Raw genomic sequence first — 26,055 nt, forward strand, 5'->3', positions numbered from 1 at the left:
CACAGGTATGGTAATGTCTAATACATGTTACTAGTACCCTGTTGTGCGGCATTTGTCTGTATTATACTGACCTCCTTCTTTGTTTTTGCAGGATACTGAGAAACGTATTGTTATGTCCTGGAGGTTCAAAACGTGGCCGGCAGGTAAGAAAGTAACATCTGCATGTGATGTCCGGTGCTCTTGTCCTGTGTTTATCTGACGTTTCATGCCTGTCTTCCACCTGCTACATCTACATTTCTATAAAGCTATGGGGAAGAGCTTTCTTATCACAAGTCTATGGCTATGTTCATAACAACAAAAAAATGTTGGATTTGGCTAAATAAAATGATGGTAACTCACGTTAAATAGAAGCTGTTGTTTTCAGAGTTGGTGAATTTGGTCTAAAACACCATAATTCCCAGACGTCCTGGTTATCCTTAGCTGTGTTGGCTGGAGGTTACCATTTAGATTTGTCTGCAGTCACATCAGTGAGACTATACAGAAAGCAACTACATAAGACACAACCAGAACAAAGGAAACATTACAAAGAGGAGGAGACGGTAGAAAGGCTAAACTGGTGAGAGTTACATTAAGAGTTAGTTTTCTTCTTGGCCCTCTGCTGGTTTTGTAATTCAGAACTAGCACATTAACAAACCTGGTCATCTGTAAATATGGAGAGGGCTGTGTCTGTGAGGACCATTCAGCTGGGGCTATAAGAGGAGAGAGCTGCCCTGGGGCTAGTGCAGTCTGACATCAGGTAATGGGGGTGCTCTCTGATTGCTACACTGGCAGGGGTAGGACTTGAAGGGGGCTAAGTTATAAGTGTCAGGTGGGAACGGTTCTCCCATTCTAGGATTGTGCTTTGTCATGTGACCTTCGTTCCCTCTGCAGGGCATCATGCTATTGTCACCCTGACCTTCACAGACAAAGGGGGAGAGACAGAGCTACGGATGGAGGCTCGGGGGGTCCCCAAGAGTGAAGAGCAGCATACCAAGGATGGCTGGAAGCGATACTACTTTGATGGCATAAAGCAGACATTTGGATACGGGGCACTGCTCTTATAATGTGGTTGGGGGGAGGATTTTTTTTTATCTGGTGTACAAATATGGAAATATTGTCTTGTGGACTGAACCATGTATTTAATGAAATGGGGGGGGGGGGTACAGATCAGGTTTGATGCTCTCTGGGGTGTCGGAGGCAGGATTCGTGGAGTGATGTATACTGTCAGCGTAATAAATGTGTCTTCTCAATACGCTGCGCGCTCAGTGAGTTTATTACTGGTGTCGTTACCTGACTGAGAGCGCAGGAGTCAGGAAAACTCAACTTGTTGAATATCCTCATTCAATGTTTTAGAGATGGTACCTGTTCCTGCCAAATGTATGGATTAATTAATGTTTATTCAGGGTCCAATGTGACAGTGTTAACCTTACTTTCTACAACACCGAGTATGGAGGTACAGGAAACTATTGATTGCACAGGGGGGTCTTCTCACTGTTGTAAATGGGTATTACACTGACCTTGTTGTGTAATGTGCTTGTTCTCACCTATCGCCTCTTGTAATAAAACCATTACAGTAGGACCCACAGCTGTATATTGTGTATTTACAAGCTAGTATGTTATCTGCTGGACCCTGTATGTTCATTGCTGCTGTTGTCTCGGTTCCCCCTGGTGATCGCCAAATATGAGTAACAGTTCTGGCTCTGAATCCAGCAGTGAGTATGATGCCAAAGAAAAACTCTAGGCGGGTTCTCTGAGCCGGCAGATAACCACAGCGGGAGAGTTAAGACGTCGGGTTAGATACATGGAGGAGGACATAGGCCATAGTTGCAGCATAAGCTTTCTACAGTGACCACGTCTCCTCCTCTTGCCTCATATCCACCACTGGTAGCTGCACAAACGCTGCTCATCAATGGTGGCTCTGTGGTTAGCACTTCTGCCTCACAGCACTGGGGTCATGAGTTAAATTTCCAACCATGTCCTTATCTGTGTGGAGTTTGTATGTTCTCCCTGTGTTTGCGTGGGTTTCCTCCGGGTGCTCCGGTTTCCTCCCACACTGCAAAAACATACTGGTAGACGTCAATTTTGATAGCAGCCAATTAACCTGTCTGTCTGTCTCCCGCCCGCAGGGACTGATGCGAGTTCTCTGTACAGCGCTGCGGAATCAGTGGCGCTATATAAATAAATTATGATGGGTTGTTTGTCATCACGTTGCAGTCTCAGTAACTGTGTTTTCCCCACTGACATCTGCTTGATGATTTTGCCCAGCTGGCTCTTGATCCAACTGGGATAGCTTTGGGTGTACACACAGGTTGATCCCCAAGGCTCCATCCTCCATCTGCTGTTCTCTATCTACACCACTTCTCTTGAAAAACGAATAAGCTCCTTTGGATTTCAGTATCATCTCTATACGGATGATTCACAAATTTATCTATCCTCTCCTGATCGCTCATAATCTGTGTTGTCTCGCGTTACTGAATGTCTTTCTGCCGTTTCATCTTGGATGTCCTCTCGCCAACTCAAACTCAGTCTTTCAAAAACAGAATTAATAATATTCCCACCCAACAATAGAAGTTACCAACCTGACATTTCTATTTCTTTTGACAACGTGACCATAAATTCCACCTTGTAATCTCACTGCCTAGGTGTATTCCTTGACTCGCAACTATCCTATTCCCCACATCAACTCTATATTTACATCAATCTGCATAAATCTAAAAAACATTTCCAGAATACGCACATATCTCACACAAGACACTGCAAAAACCATGCACTCATCATCTCCCGTATAGACTATTGTAATTCCCTCCTTACTGGTCTTCCCAAAATCAGACTTGAAACCCTATAATCTATTTTGCACGCTGCGGCTAGATTGATTTTCCTTTTTTTTGCCTGCTGAGTCACTCTCTCATTCTCGACAGTGGTTGTATCTTTTTCAACGAATCCATTATAAAATTCTACTAACCTACAAGGCCATCAACAAACATACATCTCCTCACTGGTCTCAAAATATCTCCCAACTCCACACCTCCATTCTACACAAGATCTGCGTCTCTTGCACTCTCATCACATCCTCCCATACCCGGTTACAGGACTTTTTTCAGGCTGCACCCACTTTATGCAGTTCCCTTCCTTGCACAATAAAATTTTCCTCTAGTCTTCAAGTGTTCTCTGAAAACCCACCTCTTCAGGCAAGCTTATAATATTCCTCTACCACCCTCAATCTCCCTAAGTAACCCTACTACCACCTTCTACACTGCTAACACAAGACAACAACCCACTGCACAACATAGTTGTGTGACTGAGCATACAACTCACTAGATACTTTGTAACCTTTGCATTATAGCTGGTCCAATGTGCAATATGATGTAGCACTTACCCTTGTGTATCAAACCATTCTCCCATAGATAGTAAGCTTATGAGCAGGGCCCTCTTACTTCTCTGTATGTATTACCCAGTATTGTTTTATTACTGTTTGTTCCCAATTGTAAAGCGCTACAGAATCTGCTGGTGCTATATAAATAAATGATAATGATCGTTTATTTAGAATTGTAGGAGTCAGTGTAGCTTGTCATATTATCAAGTGACCACTAGGTGATGCCAGTGTTCAAGCGTCATGTTAAAACTGCTCTGGTAACTGGTTTTGTTGTCTTCCACATCTCTTGCACTGTATGATTCCCTGCTCTCCTACTGGAAGAATCATCAGCAGCTATTTATATAGCGCCACTATTTCCGCAGTGTTGTACAGAGAACTCATTCACATCAGTCCCTGCCACATTGGAGCTTACAGTCTAAATTCCCCAACATACATACACAGACCGAGAGAGACTAAGGTCAATTCAATAGCAGCCAATTAACCTACTAGTATGTTTTTGGAGTGTGGGAGGAAACCGGAGCACCTGGAGACACTGGGAGAACATACAAACTCCACACAGATAAGCCATTGTCAGGAATGTCAGTATACAGTACTGATTATATCACTGTCATCGGGGGTACTGAGGGCCGGGCTGCAGCTGTTTACACTGATTCCTAATACAACTGTTCTCCAGTATAATTCATGTCTTACTCCTTTTGTTCCTTGAGTAGTATATGGTGGTTTTATAAATTAGCCAAACACCTCTGCACCCAGGGAAATATAACCTGAATATATAGTTACGTTATCCAAATGCATCTAAAATATGGATAATGTTGACGTTATACATAATCCTAGATGCATTTGGATAACGTAAATATATATTCAGGTTATATTTCCCTGGGAGCAGAGTTGTTTGGCTAATTTATAAAACCACAATCATTGGATTGAAGTACAGTGAGAAAGAAGCCGTTTACCTGAAATGTGCTTTTTGTGATGACTCTATATCAAGAAAATATTGATAAAGGCTCCCAGCACGAGCTGAGGACATCATTGATCTGTATAATGCAGGTATCCATTGTGTCCAATGCTATTGTAATGACCATTTCCAAAGATGTTGCAAATAATAGTTTTATATACATTTGTTTTCCACTATACACCAATCATGCAGCTATTAATGCACTGTTATATCTTGTCCTGCAGAAGTAGATATAATAGGTATATATAAGAGAGCAGTAATATCCATGTCTTCCAGCACCATTGACCCTTTATCATTCATAACTCACAGTTGGAACTGAATAGTGCTCCATCATGTTAAATGAATAATAAATCCCTCGTTCTGAGAGTTGGAATACAAATTCCTTAGGCTTTGTTTTTTTTTGTGCAAACTGGAGAATAATCCAAACAAGGTAGGTAAAATATGGATTGACCGTATGAAGAGTCATTGTGTATTATAGAACAAAGCCCCACAAGCGATTAGCATTCTCTGGGCCTTGTAGCTAAAGTACATGGGATTGTGTTGGCATCAAGAGTAGACTTATAAAAGCTGGAATGACAATTTGTGTAGTGTGGGCAGGTGAGACTTTTCCTGCATCTAGGTCATACTTCCCAGGGTCACACATCATTGTCCATGTACAATGCTCTGGCTATAATAGACGTACTGACTTCCAATATATTACAACTCTTTGGTATAAACTGAATAGCAGTGGCTCTAGCATTGCGGTCCTGCCGCAGTGTCCGAGTGCGGCTAGAACTCCCGGGCCTCTTGCAGCTGGGTTTGATATTCCTCCTCGGAGGGGTTCTCCGTACAACCCCGTCCATTGTTTGGGGGACGCACAGAGTGGATACGGCTCCAGTCCCCCTTGCACAGTATCCAGGGCAGTACATCTGCTTTGTAGTGAAGTTCAGGAGAGAAGTCTGCACTGATGAGGTTGGGGATCCCGGCTGCACGACCTCTGGTAACCAATTTCAGGGAATTGTCGTAACAGCAATGTTGAGCTCCCAGGCTGCTGCTGTCTCGGGAGAGTAATGAGCGCAAGCAGAAATGAGCTCCAGGATTGTAGATGTCCAGTCTTTCTCGAGCACCACTTGCATCTCTCCAGCGGAAACTACTTGCCAGCTTTTCATCTCGCAGCATCAGTGAACTGTATACAGCTTCTGAAGGAAAAGCACAGGGGCAGCTGGGTAATTCAGTCAGGACCAGCTGCAAATAGTCACTCAGGAACTCGCTCTTACATGTCAGCCACCGATCACAGCTGTCCAGGTGAGCTGCAATATATACATCAGTTGTAAGAAAATGTTCTGGTAAATATTTTTGGAATTAACTGAAATGGAGGACCAGAGGAAAAAAAAAAAAATAGGGGCTGAGGGGAGAAGAGAGATGATGGAACATGTGGGAAAGGAAGAGAAGAGAGATGAAGGAACATGTGGGAAGAGAAGAGAGATGAAGGAACATGTGGGAAGAGAAGAGAGATGAAGGAACATGTGGGAAGGAAGAGAAGAGAGATGAAGGAACATGTGGGAAGGAAGAGAAGAGAGATGAAGGAACATGTGGGAAAGGAAGAGAAGAGAATTGAAGGAACATGTGGGAAAGGAAGAGAAGCGATATGAAGGAACATGTGGGAAATGAAGGAACATGTGAGAAGAAGAAAAGAGAGATGAAGGAACATGTGAGAAAAAGAAAAGAGAGATGAAGGAACATGTGGAAAATTAAGGAACATGTGAGAAGAAGAAAAGAGATGAAGGAACATGTGGGAAAGGAAGAGAAGAGAGATGAAGGAACATGTGGGAAAGGAAGAGAAGAGAGATGAAGGAACATGTGGGAAAGGAAGAGAAGAGAGATGAAGGAACATGTGGGAAAGGAAGAGAAGAGAGATGAAGGAACATGTGGGAAAGGAAGAGAAGAGAGATGAAGGAACATGTGGGAAAGGAAGAGAAGAGAGATGAAGGAACATGTGGGAAAGGAAGAGAAGAGAGATGAAGGAACATGTGGGAAAGGAAGAGAAGAGAATTGAAGGAACATGTGGGAAAGGAAGAGAAGAGATATGAAGGAACATGTGGAAAATTGAGGAACATGTGAGAAGAAGAAAAGAGAGATGAAGGAACATGTGGAAAATGAAGAGAAGAGAATTGTAGGAACATGTGGGAAAGGAAGAGAAGAGAGATGAAGGAAAATGAAGAGAAGAGAAAAAGAGATGAAGGAACATGTGGGAAGGAAGAGAAGAGAGATGAAGGAACATGTGGGAAATGAAGAGAAGAGAGATGAAGGAACATGTGAGAAGAAGAAAAGAGATGAAGGAACATGTGGAAAATGAAGAGAATTGAAGGAACATGTGGGAAAGGAAGAGAAGAGAGATGAAGGAACATGTGGGAAAGGAAGAGAAGAGAGATGAAGGAACATGTGAGAAGAAGAAAAGAGATGAAGGAACGTGGAAAATTAAGAAAAGTGAGATGAGGGAACATGTGAGATGAAGAGATGAGGGAACATGTAGGAAATGAAAGGAAGATAACAAGAAAATAACTGAAATGGAAAACATTAGGAGACTGTGTGGAGAATGTGAAGGTTTTCAAGTAATAAGTATTTAACATGGAAATCTCACCAGACTCTGGATCCGGGATCTCACTCTTGGCCAGTGTTGTCCACAAAAGAGTTGAATTCTCTACATTTTCCTGTTCTCCTGGAAAATCATATATAATCAATATGTATTCTGATAATATACATTCAATGCCAACGTCATTATATTGTTTGCATACTTTAAAATGTACTACTGTATTGTTATTAGGTAGAATCCATTATACATAAATGCAGAGAGGCTGACTATTCCAATAACGTCTCTGTGAACATCACATGTATATGGATCACATTTAGTAGTCCAGAGATCTGATCATTAGTGGCTCACACTCAGGGGTCTCACCTGGACACGTGGGAAGGTCACAGACACGAGACTCTGTGGCCGTACAAGAATAGCCACAGGAGCGGGTTCGTTTCTGACTGGGACGGCCACAGGTTGCGCTACATGGAGACCAAGGACTCCACTCATCCTCCTCGTAATCTGAGACAACAGAAGCATGGAAACAACCCCAATATTAATTCCCTGGGGCAGAGTCCACATCTCCCAACTACCTCTGTGTCACCCTACAGTAGGAGTGGCAGAGTTCATATCTCCCAACTACCTCTGTGTCACCCTACAGTAGGAGGGGCAGAGTTCATATCTCCCAACTACCTCTGTGTCACCCTACAGTAGGAGGGGCAGAGTTCATATCTCCCAACTACCTCTGTGTCACCCTACAGTAGAAGGGGCAGAGTTCATATCTCCCAACTACCTCTGTGTCACCCTACAGTAGGAGGGGCAGAGTTCATATCTCCCAACTACCTCTGTGTCACCCTACAGTAGGAGGGGCAGAGTTCATATCTCCCAACTACCTCTGTGTCACCCTACAGTAGGAGGGGCAGAGTTCATATCTCCCAACTACCTCTGTGTCACCCTACAGTAGGAGGGGCAGAGTTCATATCTCCCAACTACCTCTGTGTCACCCTGCAGTAGGAGGGGCAGAGTTCATATCTCCCAACTACCTCTGTGTCACCCTACAGTAGGAGGGGCAGAGTTCATATCTCCCAACTACCTCTGTGTCACCCTGCAGTAGGAGGGGCAGAGTCCATGTCTCCCAACTACCTCTGTGTCACCCTGCAGTAAGAGGGGCATAGGCCATGTTTCCTAACTGCCCCCTTTTATCTGTCACCCTATAGTGGGAGGGACTACATGCAGTCTGTATTGGGAGGTATCAGACTCACCATAATGGTACTTGTCCTCAGAGACCCAGTTGTCCCCAGGGGGGACACGTCCATCCGTATCTCCTCCACTTAGGACATTGTCCTCCCAGTCATACTGAGAGTATTCGGTCACACTATCTGGCCCCGGAGTGGAAAACTTCCCATTGGGGAAATCGTTATACTCCCAGAACAGCGGCCAGAAGAGCTCGTGCTGAGACACCCAGTCCGGATCGTCCCAGTCCGTGCGCATATCCGAAAGGTCCAGCTCAACCTCGGCCTGAGAACTGGGGTCCACCTCGATGGTGACCTGAAAAATGTAACCCAATATATTTTATATATGTGCCAATCCCTACACTCACACCAAGCTATACCTCTGTACAATCACACTCACACCAATCTGTACCATCACATACACACCAATCCATACCTCTGTACAATCACATACACACCAATCTGTACCATCACATACACACCAATCCATACCTCTGTACCATCACATACACACCAATCCATACCTCTGTACAATCACATACACACCAATCCATACCTCTGTACCATCACATACACACCAATCCATACGTCTGTACCATCACATACACACCAATCCATACCTCTGTACCATCACATACACACCAATCCATACCTCTGTACCATCACATACACACCAATCCATACCTCTGTACCATCACATACACACCAATCCATACCTCTGTACCATCACATACACACCAATCCATACCTCTGTACAATCACACTCACACCAATCTGTACCATCGCATACACACCAATCCATACGTCTGTACCATCACATACACACCAATCCATACATCTGTACCATCACATACACACCAATCCATACGTCTGTACCATCACATACACACCAATCCATACATCTGTACCATCACATACACACCAATCCATACGTCTGTACCATCACATACACACCAATCCATACCTCTGTACCATCACATACACACCAATCCATACGTCTGTACCATCACATACACACCAATCCATACGTCTGTACCATCACATACACACCAATCCATACGTCTGTACCATCACATACACACCAATCCATACCTCTGTACCATCACATACACACCAATCCATACCTCTGTACCATCACATACACACCAATCCATACCTCTGTACCATCACATACACACCAATCCATACCTCTGTACCATCACATACACACCAATCCATACCTCTGTACCATCACATACACACCAATCCATACCTCTGTACAATCACACTCACACCAATCTGTACCATCGCATACACACCAATCCATACGTCTGTACCATCACATACACACCAATCCATACATCTGTACCATCACATACACACCAATCCATACGTCTGTACCATCACATACACACCAATCCATACCTCTGTACCATCACATACACACCAATCTGTACCATCACATACACACCAATCCATACCTCTGTACCATCACATACACACCAATCTGTACCATCACATACACACCAATCCATACCTCTGTACAATCACACTCACACCAATCTGTACCATCACATACACACCAATCCATACCTCTGTACCATCACATACACACCAATCCATACCTCTGTATAATCACATACACACCAATCCATACCTCTGTATAATCACATACACACCAATCCATACCTCTGTACAATCACATACACACCAATCCATACCTCTGTACAATCACATACACACCAATCCATACCTCTGTACCATCACATACACACCAATCCATACCTCTGTACCATCACATACACACCAATCCATACCTCTGTACCATCACATACACACCAATCCATACCTCTGTATAATCACATACACACCAATCCATACCTCTGTACCATCACATACACACCAATCCATACCTCTGTACAATCACACTCACACCAATCTGTACCATCACATACACACCAATCCATACCTCTGTACCATCACATACACACCAATCCATACCTCTGTACCATCACATACACACCAATCCATACCTCTGTACCATCACATACACACCAATCCATACCTCTGTACAATCACATACACACCAATCCATACCTCTGTACCATCACATACACACCAATCCATACCTCTGTACCATCACATACACACCAATCCATACCTCTGTACCATCACATACACACCAATCCATACCTCTGTATAATCACATACACACCAATCCATACCTCTGTACCATCACATACACACCAATCCATACCTCTGTACAATCACACTCACACCAATCTGTACCATCACATACACACCAATCCATACCTCTGTACCATCACATACACACCAATCCATACCTCTGTACCATCACATACACACCAATCCATACCTCTGTACCATCACATACACACCAATCCATACCTCTGTATAATCACATACACACCAATCCATACCTCTGTACCATCACATACACACCAATCCATACCTCTGTACCATCACATACACACCAATCCATACCTCTGTATAATCACATACACACCAATCCATACCTCTGTACCATCACATACACACCAATCCATACCTCTGTACCATCACATACACACCAATCCATACCTCTGTACAATCACATACACACCAATCCATACATCTGTACCATCACATACACACCAATCCATACCTCTGTACCATCACATACACACCAATCCTTACCTCTGTACCATCACATACACACCAATCCATACCTCTGTATAATCACATACACACCAATCCATACCTCTGTACCATCACATACACACCAATCCATACCTCTGTACCATCACATACACACCAATCCATACCTCTGTACAATCACACTCACACCAATCTGTACCATCACATACACACCAATCCATACCTCTGTACCATCACATACACACCAATCCATACCTCTGTACAATCACATACACACCAATCCATACCTCTGTACCATCACATACACACCAATCTGTACCATCACATACACACCAATCCATACCTCTGTACCATCACATACACACCAATCTGTACCATCACATACACACCAATCCATACCTCTGTACCATCACATACACACCAATCTGTACCATCACATACACACCAATCCATACCTCTGTACCATCACATACACACCAATCCATACCTCTGTATAATCACATACACACCAATCCATACCTCTGTATAATCACATACACACCAATCCATACCTCTGTACAATCACATACACACCAATCCATACCTCTGTACTATCACATACACACCAATCCATACCTCTGTACCATCACATACACACCAATCCATACCTCTGTACCATCACATACACACCAATCCATACCTCTGTACCATCACATACACACCAATCCATACCTCTGTATAATCACATACACACCAATCCATACCTCTGTACCATCACATACACACCAATCCATACCTCTGTATAATCACATACACACCAATCCATACCTCTGTATAATCACATACACACCAATCCATACCTCTGTACAATCACATACACACCAATCCATACCTCTGTACCATCACATACACACCAATCCATACCTCTGTATAATCACATACACACCAATCCATACCTCTGTATAATCACATACACACCAATCCATACCTCTGTACAATCACATACACACCAATCCATACCTCTGTACAATCACATACACACCAATCCATACCTCTGTACCATCACATACACACCAATCCATACCTCTGTACCATCACATACACACCAATCCATACCTCTGTACCATCACATACACACCAATCCATACCTCTGTACCATCACATACACACCAATCCATACCTCTGTATAATCACATACACACCAATCCATACCTCTGTACCATCACATACACACCAATCCATACCTCTGTACAATCACACTCACACCAATCTGTACCATCACATACACACCAATCCATACCTCTGTACCATCACATACACACCAATCCATACATCTGTATAATCACATACACACCAATCCATACCTCTGTACCATCACATACACACCAATCCATACCTCTGTACCATCACATACACACCAATCCATACCTCTGTATAATCACATACACACCAATCCATACCTCTGTATAATCACATACACACCAATCCATACCTCTGTACAATCACATACACACCAATCCATACCTCTGTACAATCACATACACACCAATCCATACCTCTGTACCATCACATACACACCAATCCATACCTCTGTACCATCACATACACACCAATCCATACCTCTGTACCATCACATACACACCAATCCATACCTCTGTATAATCACATACACACCAATCCATACCTCTGTACCATCACATACACACCAATCCATACCTCTGTACAATCACACTCACACCAATCTGTACCATCACATACACACCAATCCATACCTCTGTACCATCACATACACACCAATCCATACCTCTGTACCATCACATACACACCAATCCATACCTCTGTACCATCACATACACACCAATCCATACCTCTGTATAATCACATACACACCAATCCATACCTCTGTACCATCACATACACACCAATCCATACCTCTGTACAATCACACTCACACCAATCTGTACCATCACATACACACCAATCCATACTTCTGTACCATCACATACACACCAATCCATACCTCTGTACAATCACATACACACCAATCCATACATCTGTACCATCACATACACACCAATCCATACCTCTGTACCATCACATACACACCAATCCATACCTCTGTATAATCACATACACACCAATCCATACCTCTGTACAATCACATACACACCAATCCATACCTCTGTACCATCACATACACACCAATCCATACCTCTGTACCATCACATACACACCAATCCATACCTCTGTATAATCACATACACACCAATCCATACCTCTGTACCATCACATACACACCAATCCATACCTCTGTACCATCACATACACAGCAATCCATACCTCTGTACCATCACATACACACCAATCCATACCTCTGTATAATCACATACACACCAATCCATACCTCTGTATAATCACATACACACCAATCCATACCTCTGTACCATCACATACACACCAATCCATACCTCTGTACAATCACATACACACCAATCCATACCTCTGTACCATCACATACACACCAATCCATACCTCTGTACCATCACATACACACCAATCCATACCTCTGTATAATCACATACACACCAATCCATACCTCTGTACCATCACATACACACCAATCCATACCTCTGTACAATCACACTCACACCAATCTGTACCATCACATACACACCAATCCATACCTCTGTACCATCACATACACACCAATCCATACCTCTGTATAATCACATACACACCAATCCATACCTCTGTACCATCACATACACACCAATCCATACCTCTGTACCATCACATACACACCAATCCATACCTCTGTACCATCACATACACACCAATCCATACCTCTGTACCATCACATACACACCAATCCATACCTCTGTACAATCACACTCACACCAATCTGTACCATCACATACACACCAATCCATACCTCTGTACCATCACATACACACCAATCCATACCTCTGTACAATCACATACACACCAATCCATACCTCTGTATAATCACATACACACCAATCCATACCTCTGTATAATCACATACACACCAATCCATACCTCTGTATAATCACATACACACCAATCCATACCTCTGTATAATCACATACACACCAATCCATACCTCTGTACCATCACATACACACCAATCCATACCTCTGTACCATCACATACACACCAATCTGTACCATCACATACACACCAATCCATACCTCTGTATAATCACATACACACCAATCCATACCTCTGTACCATCACATACACACCAATCCATACCTCTGTACAATCACATACACACCAATCCATACCTCTGTACAATCACATACACACCAATCCATACCTCTGTACAATCACATACACACCAATCCATACCTCTGTACAATCACATACACACCAATCCATACCTCTGTACAATCACATACACACCAATCCATACCTCTGTACCATCACATACACACCAATCCATACCTCTGTACCATCACATACACACCAATCCATACCTCTGTACAATCACATACACACCAATCCATACCTCTGTACAATCACATACACACCAATCCATACGTCTGTACCATCACATACACACCAATCCATACCTCTGTACAATCACATACACACCAATCCATACCTCTGTACCATCACATACACACCAATCTGTACCATCACATACACACCAATCCATACCTCTGTACCATCACATACACACCAATCCATACCTCTGTATAATCACATACACACCAATCCATACCTCTGTACAATCACACTCACACCAATCTGTACCATCGCATACACACCAATCCATACGTCTGTACCATCACATACACACCAATCCATACATCTGTACCATCACATACACACCAATCCATACGTCTGTACCATCACATACACACCAATCCATACCTCTGTACCATCACATACACACCAATCTGTACCATCACATACACACCAATCCATACCTCTGTACCATCACATACACACCAATCTGTACCATCACATACACACCAATCCATACCTCTGTACAATCACACTCACACCAATCTGTACCATCACATACACACCAATCCATACCTCTGTACCATCACATACACACCAATCCATACCTCTGTATAATCACATACACACCAATCCATACCTCTGTATAATCACATACACACCAATCCATACCTCTGTACAATCACATACACACCAATCCATACCTCTGTACAATCACATACACACCAATCCATACCTCTGTACCATCACATACACACCAATCCATACCTCTGTACCATCACATACACACCAATCCATACCTCTGTACCATCACATACACACCAATCCATACCTCTGTATAATCACATACACACCAATCCATACCTCTGTACCATCACATACACACCAATCCATACCTCTGTACAATCACACTCACACCAATCTGTACCATCACATACACACCAATCCATACCTCTGTACCATCACATACACACCAATCCATACCTCTGTACCATCACATACACACCAATCCATACCTCTGTACCATCACATACACACCAATCCATACCTCTGTACAATCACATACACACCAATCCATACCTCTGTACCATCACATACACACCAATCCATACCTCTGTACCATCACATACACACCAATCCATACCTCTGTACCATCACATACACACCAATCCATACCTCTGTACCATCACATACACACCAATCCATACCTCTGTATAATCACATACACACCAATCCATACCTCTGTACCATCACATACACACCAATCCATACCTCTGTACCATCACATACACACCAATCCATACCTCTGTACAATCACACTCACACCAATCTGTACCATCACATACACACCAATCCATACCTCTGTACCATCACATACACACCAATCCATACCTCTGTACAATCACATACACACCAATCCATACCTCTGTACCATCACATACACACCAATCTGTACCATCACATACACACCAATCCATACCTCTGTACCATCACATACACACCAATCTGTACCATCACATACACACCAATCCATACCTCTGTACCATCACATACACACCAATCTGTACCATCACATACACACCAATCCATACCTCTGTACCATCACATACACACCAATCCATACCTCTGTATAATCACATACACACCAATCCATACCTCTGTATAATCACATACACACCAATCCATACCTCTGTACAATCACATACACACCAATCCATACCTCTGTACTATCACATACACACCAATCCATACCTCTGTACCATCACATACACACCAATCCATACCTCTGTACCATCACATACACACCAATCCATACCTCTGTACCATCACATACACACCAATCCATACCTCTGTATAATCACATACACACCAATCCATACCTCTGTACCATCACATACACACCAATCCATACCTCTGTACAATCACACTCACACCAATCTGTACCATCACATACACACCAATCCATACCTCTGTACCATCACATACACACCAATCCATACATCTGTATAATCACATACACACCAATCCATACCTCTGTACCATCACATACACACCAATCCATACCTCTGTATAATCACATACACACCAATCCATACCTCTGTATAATCACATACACTCCAATCCATACCTCTGTACAATCACATACACACCAATCCATACCTCTGTACCATCACATACACACCAATCCATACCTCTGTATAATCACATACACACCAATCCATACCTCTGTATAATCACATACACACCAATCCATACCTCTGTACAATCACATACACACCAATCCATACCTCTGTACAATCACATACACACCAATCCATACCTCTGTACCATCACATACACACCAATCCATACCTCTGTACCATCACATACACACCAATCCATACCTCTGTACCATCACATACACACCAATCCATACCTCTGTACCATCACATACACACCAATCCATACCTCTGTATAATCACATACACACCAATCCATACCTCTGTACCATCACATACACACCAATCCATACCTCTGTACAATCACACTCACACCAATCTGTACCATCACATACACACCAATCCATACCTCTGTACCATCACATACACACCAATCCATACATCTGTATAATCACATACACACCAATCCATACCTCTGTACCATCACATACACACCAATCCATACCTCTGTACCATCACATACACACCAATCCATACCTCTGTATAATCACATACACACCAATCCATACCTCTGTATAATCACATACACACCAATCCATACCTCTGTACAATCACATACACACCAATCCATACCTCTGTACAATCACATACACACCAATCCATACCTCTGTACCATCACATACACACCAATCCATACCTCTGTACCATCACATACACACCAATCCATACCTCTGTACCATCACATACACACCAATCCATACCTCTGTATAATCACATACACACCAATCCATACCTCTGTACCATCACATACACACCAATCCATACCTCTGTACAATCACACTCACACCAATCTGTACCATCACATACACACCAATCCATACCTCTGTACCATCACATACACACCAATCCATACCTCTGTACCATCACATACACACCAATCCATACCTCTGTACCATCACATACACACCAATCCATACCTCTGTATAATCACATACACACCAATCCATACCTCTGTACCATCACATACACACCAATCCATACCTCTGTACAATCACACTCACACCAATCTGTACCATCACATACACACCAATCCATACTTCTGTACCATCACATACACACCAATCCATACCTCTGTACAATCACATACACACCAATCCATACATCTGTACCATCACATACACACCAATCCATACCTCTGTACCATCACATACACACCAATCCATACCTCTGTATAATCACATACACACCAATCCATACCTCTGTACAATCACATACACACCAATCCATACCTCTGTATCATCACATACACACCAATCCATACCTCTGTACCATCACATACACACCAATCCATACCTCTGTATAATCACATACACACCAATCCATACCTCTGTACCATCACATACACACCAATCCATACCTCTGTACCATCACATACACACCAATCCATACCTCTGTACCATCACATACACACCAATCCATACCTCTGTATAATCACATACACACCAATCCATACCTCTGTATAATCACATACACACCAATCCATACCTCTGTACCATCACATACACACCAATCCATACCTCTGTACAATCACATACACACCAATCCATACCTCTGTACCATCACATACACACCAATCCATACCTCTGTACCATCACATACACACCAATCCATACCTCTGTACCATCACATACACACCAATCCATACCTCTGTACAATCACACTCACACCAATCTGTACCATCACATACACACCAATCCATACCTCTGTACCATCACATACACACCAATCCATACCTCTGTATAATCACATACACACCAATCCATACCTCTGTACCATCACATACACACCAATCCATACCTCTGTACCATCACATACACACCAATCCATACCTCTGTACCATCACATACACACCAATCCATACCTCTGTACCATCACATACACACCAATCCATACCTCTGTACAATCACACTCACACCAATCTGTACCATCACATACACACCAATCCATACCTCTGTACCATCACATACACACCAATCCATACCTCTGTACAATCACATACACACCAATCCATACCTCTGTATAATCACATACACACCAATCCATACCTCTGTATAATCACATACACACCAATCCATACCTCTGTATAATCACATACACACCAATCCATACCTCTGTATAATCACATACACACCAATCCATACCTCTGTACCATCACATACACACCAATCCATACCTCTGTACCATCACATACACACCAATCTGTACCATCACATACACACCAATCCATACCTCTGTATAATCACATACACACCAATCCATACCTCTGTACCATCACATACACACCAATCCATACCTCTGTACAATCACATACACACCAATCCATACCTCTGTACAATCACATACACACCAATCCATACCTCTGTACAATCACATACACACCAATCCATACCTCTGTACAATCACATACACACCAATCCATACCTCTGTACAATCACATACACACCAATCCATACCTCTGTACCATCACATACACACCAATCCATACCTCTGTACCATCACATACACACCAATCCATACCTCTGTACCATCACATACACACCAATCCATACCTCTGTACAATCACATACACACCAATCCATACCTCTGTACAATCACATACACACCAATCCATACGTCTGTACCATCACATACACACCAATCCATACCTCTGTACCATCACATACACACCAATCCATACCTCTGTACCATCACATACACACCAATCCATACCTCTGTACCATCACATACACACCAATCCATACCTCTGTACCATCACATACACACCAATCCATACCTCTGTACCATCACATACACACCAATCCATACCTCTGTACCATCACATACACACCAATCCATACCTCTGTACCATCACATACACACCAATCCATACCTCTGTACCATCACATACACACCAATCCATACCTCTGTATAATCACATACACACCAATCCATACCTCTGTATAATCACATACACACCAATCCATACCTCTGTATAATCACATACACACCAATCCATACCTCTGTACCATCACATACACACCAATCCATACCTCTGTACCATCACATACACACCAATCCATACCTCTGTACCATCACATACACACCAATCCATACCTCTGTACCATCACATACACACCAATCCATACCTCTGTACAATCACATACACACCAATCCATACCTCTGTACCATCACATACACACCAATCTGTACCATCACATACACACCAATCCATACCTCTGTACCATCACATACACACCAATCCATACCTCTGTATAATCACATACACACCAATCCATACCTCTGTACCATCACATACACACCAATCCATACCTCTGTACCATCACATACACACCAATCCATACCTCTGTATAATCACATACACACCAATCCATACCTCTGTATAATCACACTGCCACCAGACTGTACAAACACTCTCACACCAATCTCTCCATTTGAACAATCACTCTCACCAGTCTACAGTCATGGACAAAAGTTTTGAGAATGACACAAATATTATTGTTCACAAAGTCTGCTGCCTCAGTTTTTATGATTCCAATTTGCATATACTCCAGAATGTCATGAAGAGGGATCAGAAAAATTGTAATTCGTTTCTGAGTCCCTCTTTGCTATGACAATGAACTTTATCCCAAAAACAACATTTCCATTGCATTTCAGCACTGCCACAAAAGGACCAGCTGACATCAGGTCAGTGATTCGCTCGTTAACAGAGGTGAGAGTGTTGGCGAGGACAAGGCTGGAGATCACCTCATCATGTTTATCGACTTAGAATAACAGGCTGGAAGGTTTAAAAAAGGAGGGTGGTGCTTGAAATCATTGTTCTTCCTCTGTTAACTAAGGTTATCTGCAAGGAAAACGTGCAGTCATCATTGCTTTACACAAAAAGGGTTTCACAGGCAAGGATATTGTGGCTAGTAAGATTGCACCTAAATAAACCATTTATTGGATTATCAAGAACTTCAAGGAGAGATGTTCAATAGTTCTGAGAAGGCTTCAGGGTGCCCAAGAACGTCCAGCAAGCGCCAGGACCGTCTCCTAAAGTTGATTCAGCTGCGGGATCGGGGCACCACCAGTGCAGAGCTTGCTCAGGAATGGCAGCAGGCAGGTGTGAGTGCATCTGCATGTACAGTGAGACAAGGACTTTTGGAGGATGGCCTAGTGTGAATAAGGCCAGCAAAGAAGCCACTTCTCTCCAGGAAAAACTTCAGGGACAGACTGATATTCTGCAAAAGGTACAGGGATTGTACTGCTGAGGATTGGGATAAAGTAATTTTCCCTGATGACTTCCCTTTCAGATTGTGGCATCTGGAAAAACACTTGTCCAGAGAAGGAAAGGTGAGCGCTACCATCAGTCCTGTGTCATGCCAACAGTAAAGCATCTTGAGACCATTCATGTGTGGGGCTGCTTCTCAGCCAAGGGAGTGGGCTCACTCACAATTTTGCCTAAGAAAACAGCCATGAATAAAGAATGGTACCAAAACATCCTCCAAGAGCAACTTCTCCCAACCATCCAAGAACAGTTTGGTGATGAACAATGCCTACTCCAGCCATAAGGCAAAAGTGATAACTAAGTGGCTTGGGGATCAAAACATCAAAATTTTGTGTCCATGGCCAGGAAACTCCCCAGAGACCTTTTGGTCAATCCTCAAGAGGCGGGTGGACAAACAAAAACCCACAAATTCTGACAAACTCCAAGCATTGATTAGGCAAGAATGGGCGGCCATCAGTCAGTATGTGGCCCAGAAATTGATTGACAGCTGCCAGGGCGAATTGCTGAGATCTTTACAAAGATGGGTCAACACTGCAAATATTGACTTTTTGCATAAACTTAATGTAATTTTCAATAAAAGCCTTTCACTTCTGAAATGCTTGTAATTTTACTTCAGTATACTATAGAACATCTGACAAAAAGGTTTGAAAACACTGAAGCAGCAAACTGTGTAAAAAACAAATACTTGTGTCATTCTCAAAACTTTTGGCCATGCCTGTAGATAGTGAGGAAAGGGGTAAATCATTGACATTGGCTGGGGGAGAGTCTATGGTTAAGTTCTCACCTGAATATTGGGATGCTCCGAGGTCAGGTTGGCTTTGGACAGGCTCTGTAAATCTAGGATAAAGGTGGACTCTTCTTTGGGGAGACTGTCCTGAGAAGGTAAAACCTCACCTTCATCCCCACTAGGGGGGTGCTTGTATGGTGGGGGTCCATCAGACATCTGTTTGTCTTCTGATGGCTGTTTCTCCTGTCCATATAGGTGAGACAATGAGATCAGTCCTATCTGAGGTATGTCGTCATTACCGTGTAACCAGTCATCAATGGCACAGGAACAATATCATCATCACCATTTATTCATATAGCGCCAACAATTCTGTAGCATTGTACAGTGAATATTTGTTATTCACATCAGTCCCTGCCCCAATGGAGCTTACAGTCTGAATTCCCTAACACACACACACACACACACACACACAGACTAGCGCCAGCAGGGGCACAAGGGGGCGGGCACAGGTGAAAAGTAGCGGCCCTGGTCTGCCTGTGTAGTGGGAGGAGCCACCAGCAAGTTGTAGCAACGCCTCCTTTGACAGCTATGGAAGAGGTCCAACAAGTTGCTGTACCGGAGCCCCAATTCCTCCAGGCGGTCCTGAACCCTAGGAAACGCTACACACAGCCATCAACGGATACTAGTCCTTTGAGCTTGTTGCAATCTAACTATAAAGCCAGGAGACCTCCTGCATACTATCAACTAATACCAGTCACCAGAGCTTGCAATCTAATGCATGTATCACACAAATTCTGAGCCCTCATCATTAGAGCTTAGTCTAACACATGTTACACAGAGATACTGAGATCTCATCCCCAGAGTTTACAATATAACACATGTATCACACAAATACTAGCATCTCATCCCCAGAGCTTACAATCTAATGCAGGCCTGTCCAACCTGCGGCCCTCCAGGTGTTGTGAAACTACAAGCCCCAGCATGCTTTGCCAGTAGACAACCAGTTGATAGCTGGAAGAGCATGCTGGGACTTGTAGTTTCACAACATCTGGAGGGCCACAGATTGGACAGGCCTGATCTAACGCATGTATCACACAGATACTGAGCTCATCGCCCAGAGTTTATAATCTAACACATGTATCACACAGATACTGAGCTCATCGCCCAGAGTTTATAATCGAACACATGTATCACACAGATACTGAAATCTCATCCCCAGAGTTTATAATCTAACACATGTATCACACAGATACTGACATCTCATCCCCAGAGTTTATAATCTAACACATGTATCACACAGATACTGAGCTCATCGCCCAGAGTTTATAATCGAACACATGTATCACACAGATACTGAAATCTCATCCCCAGAGTTTATAATCTAACACATGTATCACACAGATACTGACATCTCATCCCCAGAGTTTATAATCTAACACATGTATCACACAGATACTGAGCTCATCGCCCAGAGTTTATAATCGAACACATGTATCACACAGATACTGAGATCTCATCCCCAGAGCTTACAATCTAACACATGTATCACACAGATACTGACATCTCATCCCCAGAGCTTACAATATAACACATGTATCACACAGATACTGAGATCTCATCCCCAGAGTTTACAATCTAACACATGTATCACACAGATACTGACATCTCATCCCCAGAGCTTACAATCTAACACATGTATCACACAGATACTGACATCTCATCCCCAGAGCTTACAATCTAACACATGTATCACACAGATACTGACATCTCATCCCCAGAGCTTACAATCTAACACATGTATCACACAGATACTGACATCTCATCCCCAGAGTTTATAATCGAACACATGTATCACACAGATACTGACATCTCATCCCCAGAGCTTACAATCTAACACATGTATCACACAGATACTGACATCTCATCCCCAGAGCTTACAATCTAACACATGTATCACACAGATACTGAGCTCATCGCCCAGAGTTTATAATCTAACACATGTATCACACAGATACTGACATCTCATCCCCAGAGCTTACAATCTAACACATGTATCACACCGATACTGACATCTCATCCCCAGAGCTTACAATCTAACACATTTCTCATAGAAATACGAAACTCTTGTCCATCATTTTGCAGTTAAATGGGAGTAAAATTCAGATACTTACTGGTACTTGTCCTAGGAATTGACAGTCACATGTACTATGAGTTCTCTATACAGCGCTGCGGAATCAGTGGCGCTATATAAATAATTGGTGATGATGTACTGAATACAATGCGACTCTTTCCTAATCCTACAACTTGCAATCACATCCCCGAAATGTAACATGCAATGACAGATTTAGGTGTAAATAATGCTTGCCCGCAGAGCTTGCAATCGCATAGTATAGATTCTCACCTGGGAGGGTCGGGGAGTTGAGGCGGGGGGCCCCCCATAGCAGCTCCAGGCAGCAGGTGAGCAGAAACAGAGCTAGGAGCCCGGGCATGTCTGATCACCCGGCCGGGTCACTGGCACGTCATGTGCTCTCTATGGGGATGCAGCCCCCCATCTCTGCTGCTGCTGTGGTGGGATCCGTGCTCTCCTCTGCTGCCGGGGCGGGGTCTGTGACGTCACGGGGCGGGGCTGCCCGATTACATGAATGAAACATCAGAGTGGAAGTTGTGGATTTACTATCAGACCTCACAGGAGGTCACACAGCTGGGATTTGTAGTTCCACAGCACAGGCTGAGGGTCTGGATGCTGCGTCAGGGAATACATATAATTACATTCACTAAAGAACAGGTAGTGTCCCCAGGGTGGCTGAAAGTCCAGCAAGTGTGAAATATCTCTAGTAAAGAACAACACCTCTGACTCTGACAATTATAATATAAAACATTGTACAACTCTAAATAAATCTGCAGCTTCTGGGGGATTCTCATCAGCATGAAGACCCCTAGGCTAACACCCCAAATCACACATAGGGTGATAGCTGATACTGTCTGGGCCAGGGTATCTCCCAAAACAGTCCTCATGGAGCTCTAGCAGTGCATGTTTTCTAGATCTCCTTGCTGGAGCACCGGTGCAGTGTCATTACTGACACAATGTAACAGATTCACAAGTGGGGACCCGGAAAACCTGCACTGTTTTGGGGCGACCTGGTCTGTGATATTAAAGGCCACTCCTCCGGTTTTGGGGGCAAAGATCCTCTTACCTGTACCTGCTGCCTTCCTCCCACCTCCTCTGTATACCTCCTGTCTCCGCTAAATAAATGTAAAAAATAAAACTGAAAGCTTAGCCCAATACAAGGCAACAATCCACATATCCCACCTACCATTAATATCATGAGAGAGGAGGTAGATCAGTAACGGGGGCCTCTGTTCATTAGGGGGGGGGGCTAGATTAGTAACAGGGCCTCTGCTCGAACCTTTCTGTATATTGTACAGGATCATTAATTCCCTAATGGTTTAAAGATTATCTATGTTTAACAGACCGTGAGAACTGGGATATCACCTAGAAAGCACTTTTATAGTTCGTGTCGATGAAATGACACAATGTACAGATACATAACGGAGGAAAGTCTGTGTATTGTGACTGAAATAATCACTTTGGGACTAGAGATCCTGTAACATTCACTATTTTGGATTACCTGTGAGTCTGGTGCTGGTCAGCTCATTGCAGAATGGAGTTTTGGGGATAGATATATATATATATATATATATATATATATATATCTCACACACATACGTAAACGAATTATATGTATGTATATGTAGATCACATATTGGCAATTTGTTGGCACTGACTGGTTTATATCTATTGCTCAGAAACACTTTACAATAGATGTTTGTCTCTTATGGTTTGGCAGCTTGGTGTGGGATACAATGATACCTAGTGATCAATGACAGTCTGAATCTCACCTGTGTGTCTCCCACATTAATATGTTCTAATAAGAAAAACATCTACTAAAGTAAATGTTCTTTGTAGCTTGCGGATTGTAAATTAGGCTGTGTGTGTATAATGTTATATATATATAGATGATGTGGGGTCCTAGCAAACGTTAGATGAGTAGTGTACGAGGTGCGAGCTTCTGAAGGTGGAGTCTGACTGGACGGAGGATCTTCTGACCACAGTTGCTGCTGTTTAGTGTCAGGCCAGTGTATGTGGCCACAGGTAAATTCAGTTGTAAGGGCCCATAGCAGCATTACTCATACCCTGAGAGCCACAGCTAGGTGCCCAAGGGTAGAGACTAAACTGTAAGCTCAGGGGACAAGAGGACAGGTGAGGCTGAGGTCAGAGGTATCTACACAAACAGAGAATACTTTGGGTGGCACAAATTGTTCAGTTTCAATTTTTTTTGCTGTTGATGTCAGTTGGCAGAAATAACTCTGGGCGCGGAGATTACACCAACATCATTAATCTACCAAGACCAGCGCGGCTCCGCACACCCCACCCAAGTGTTATAGCCCCCAACAAGTAATACACCCGTTATATACATTCTCATAGTCAGTACTGGATGTTGTGTTTGCAGTTAATGAGCTGTGTATTAAAGCCTTCATTTATTATGCCACATTGTTAGGTGAAAAATACTTTATTATACACAAAATAGTTTCATTTTCTGAACAGCCTCCAGTTCTGGTCATATACACGTAACTCAGCGCTCA

At 43.0% G+C, this 26,055-nt stretch overlaps 1 protein-coding gene and 1 long non-coding RNA gene across 4 annotated transcripts; one reads left to right on the plus strand and one right to left on the minus strand.

Annotated features, from left to right (window-relative positions):
- Positions 1 to 15: 15 nt before the first annotated feature.
- Positions 16 to 1,564, plus strand: LOC142108237 (uncharacterized). Its single transcript, XR_012680127.1, has 2 exons — positions 16 to 143; positions 871 to 1,564. It is a non-coding gene; the product is annotated as an uncharacterized LOC142108237 (long non-coding RNA).
- Positions 1,565 to 4,450: 2,886 nt separating this feature from the next.
- Positions 4,451 to 25,399, minus strand: ISM2 (isthmin 2). Of its 3 annotated transcripts, none has more exons than XM_075192424.1 (6): positions 23,813 to 25,399; positions 21,579 to 21,654; positions 8,121 to 8,406; positions 7,243 to 7,380; positions 6,928 to 7,005; positions 4,451 to 5,596 (listed from the first exon to the last, which is right to left on the minus strand). In XM_075192424.1, the coding sequence occupies exons 1-6, from the start codon at positions 23,848 to 23,850 to the stop codon at positions 5,076 to 5,078; spliced, it is 1,137 nt and encodes a 378-aa protein (XP_075048525.1). In that variant the 5' UTR covers positions 23,851 to 25,399; the 3' UTR covers positions 4,451 to 5,075. The 3 variants fall into 3 exon arrangements, with proteins under 3 accessions (XP_075048525.1, XP_075048523.1, XP_075048524.1); XM_075192422.1 differs by having other exon boundaries at positions 21,469 to 21,654; positions 23,813 to 25,398; XM_075192423.1 differs by lacking the exon at positions 23,813 to 25,399 and having other exon boundaries at positions 21,469 to 22,487.
- Between the last annotated feature and the right edge of the window lie 656 nt (positions 25,400 to 26,055).

Source organism: Mixophyes fleayi, chromosome 12 (assembly GCF_038048845.1).
Source record: "Mixophyes fleayi isolate aMixFle1 chromosome 12, aMixFle1.hap1, whole genome shotgun sequence".
NCBI classification, from domain to species: domain Eukaryota; kingdom Metazoa; phylum Chordata; class Amphibia; order Anura; family Limnodynastidae; genus Mixophyes; species Mixophyes fleayi.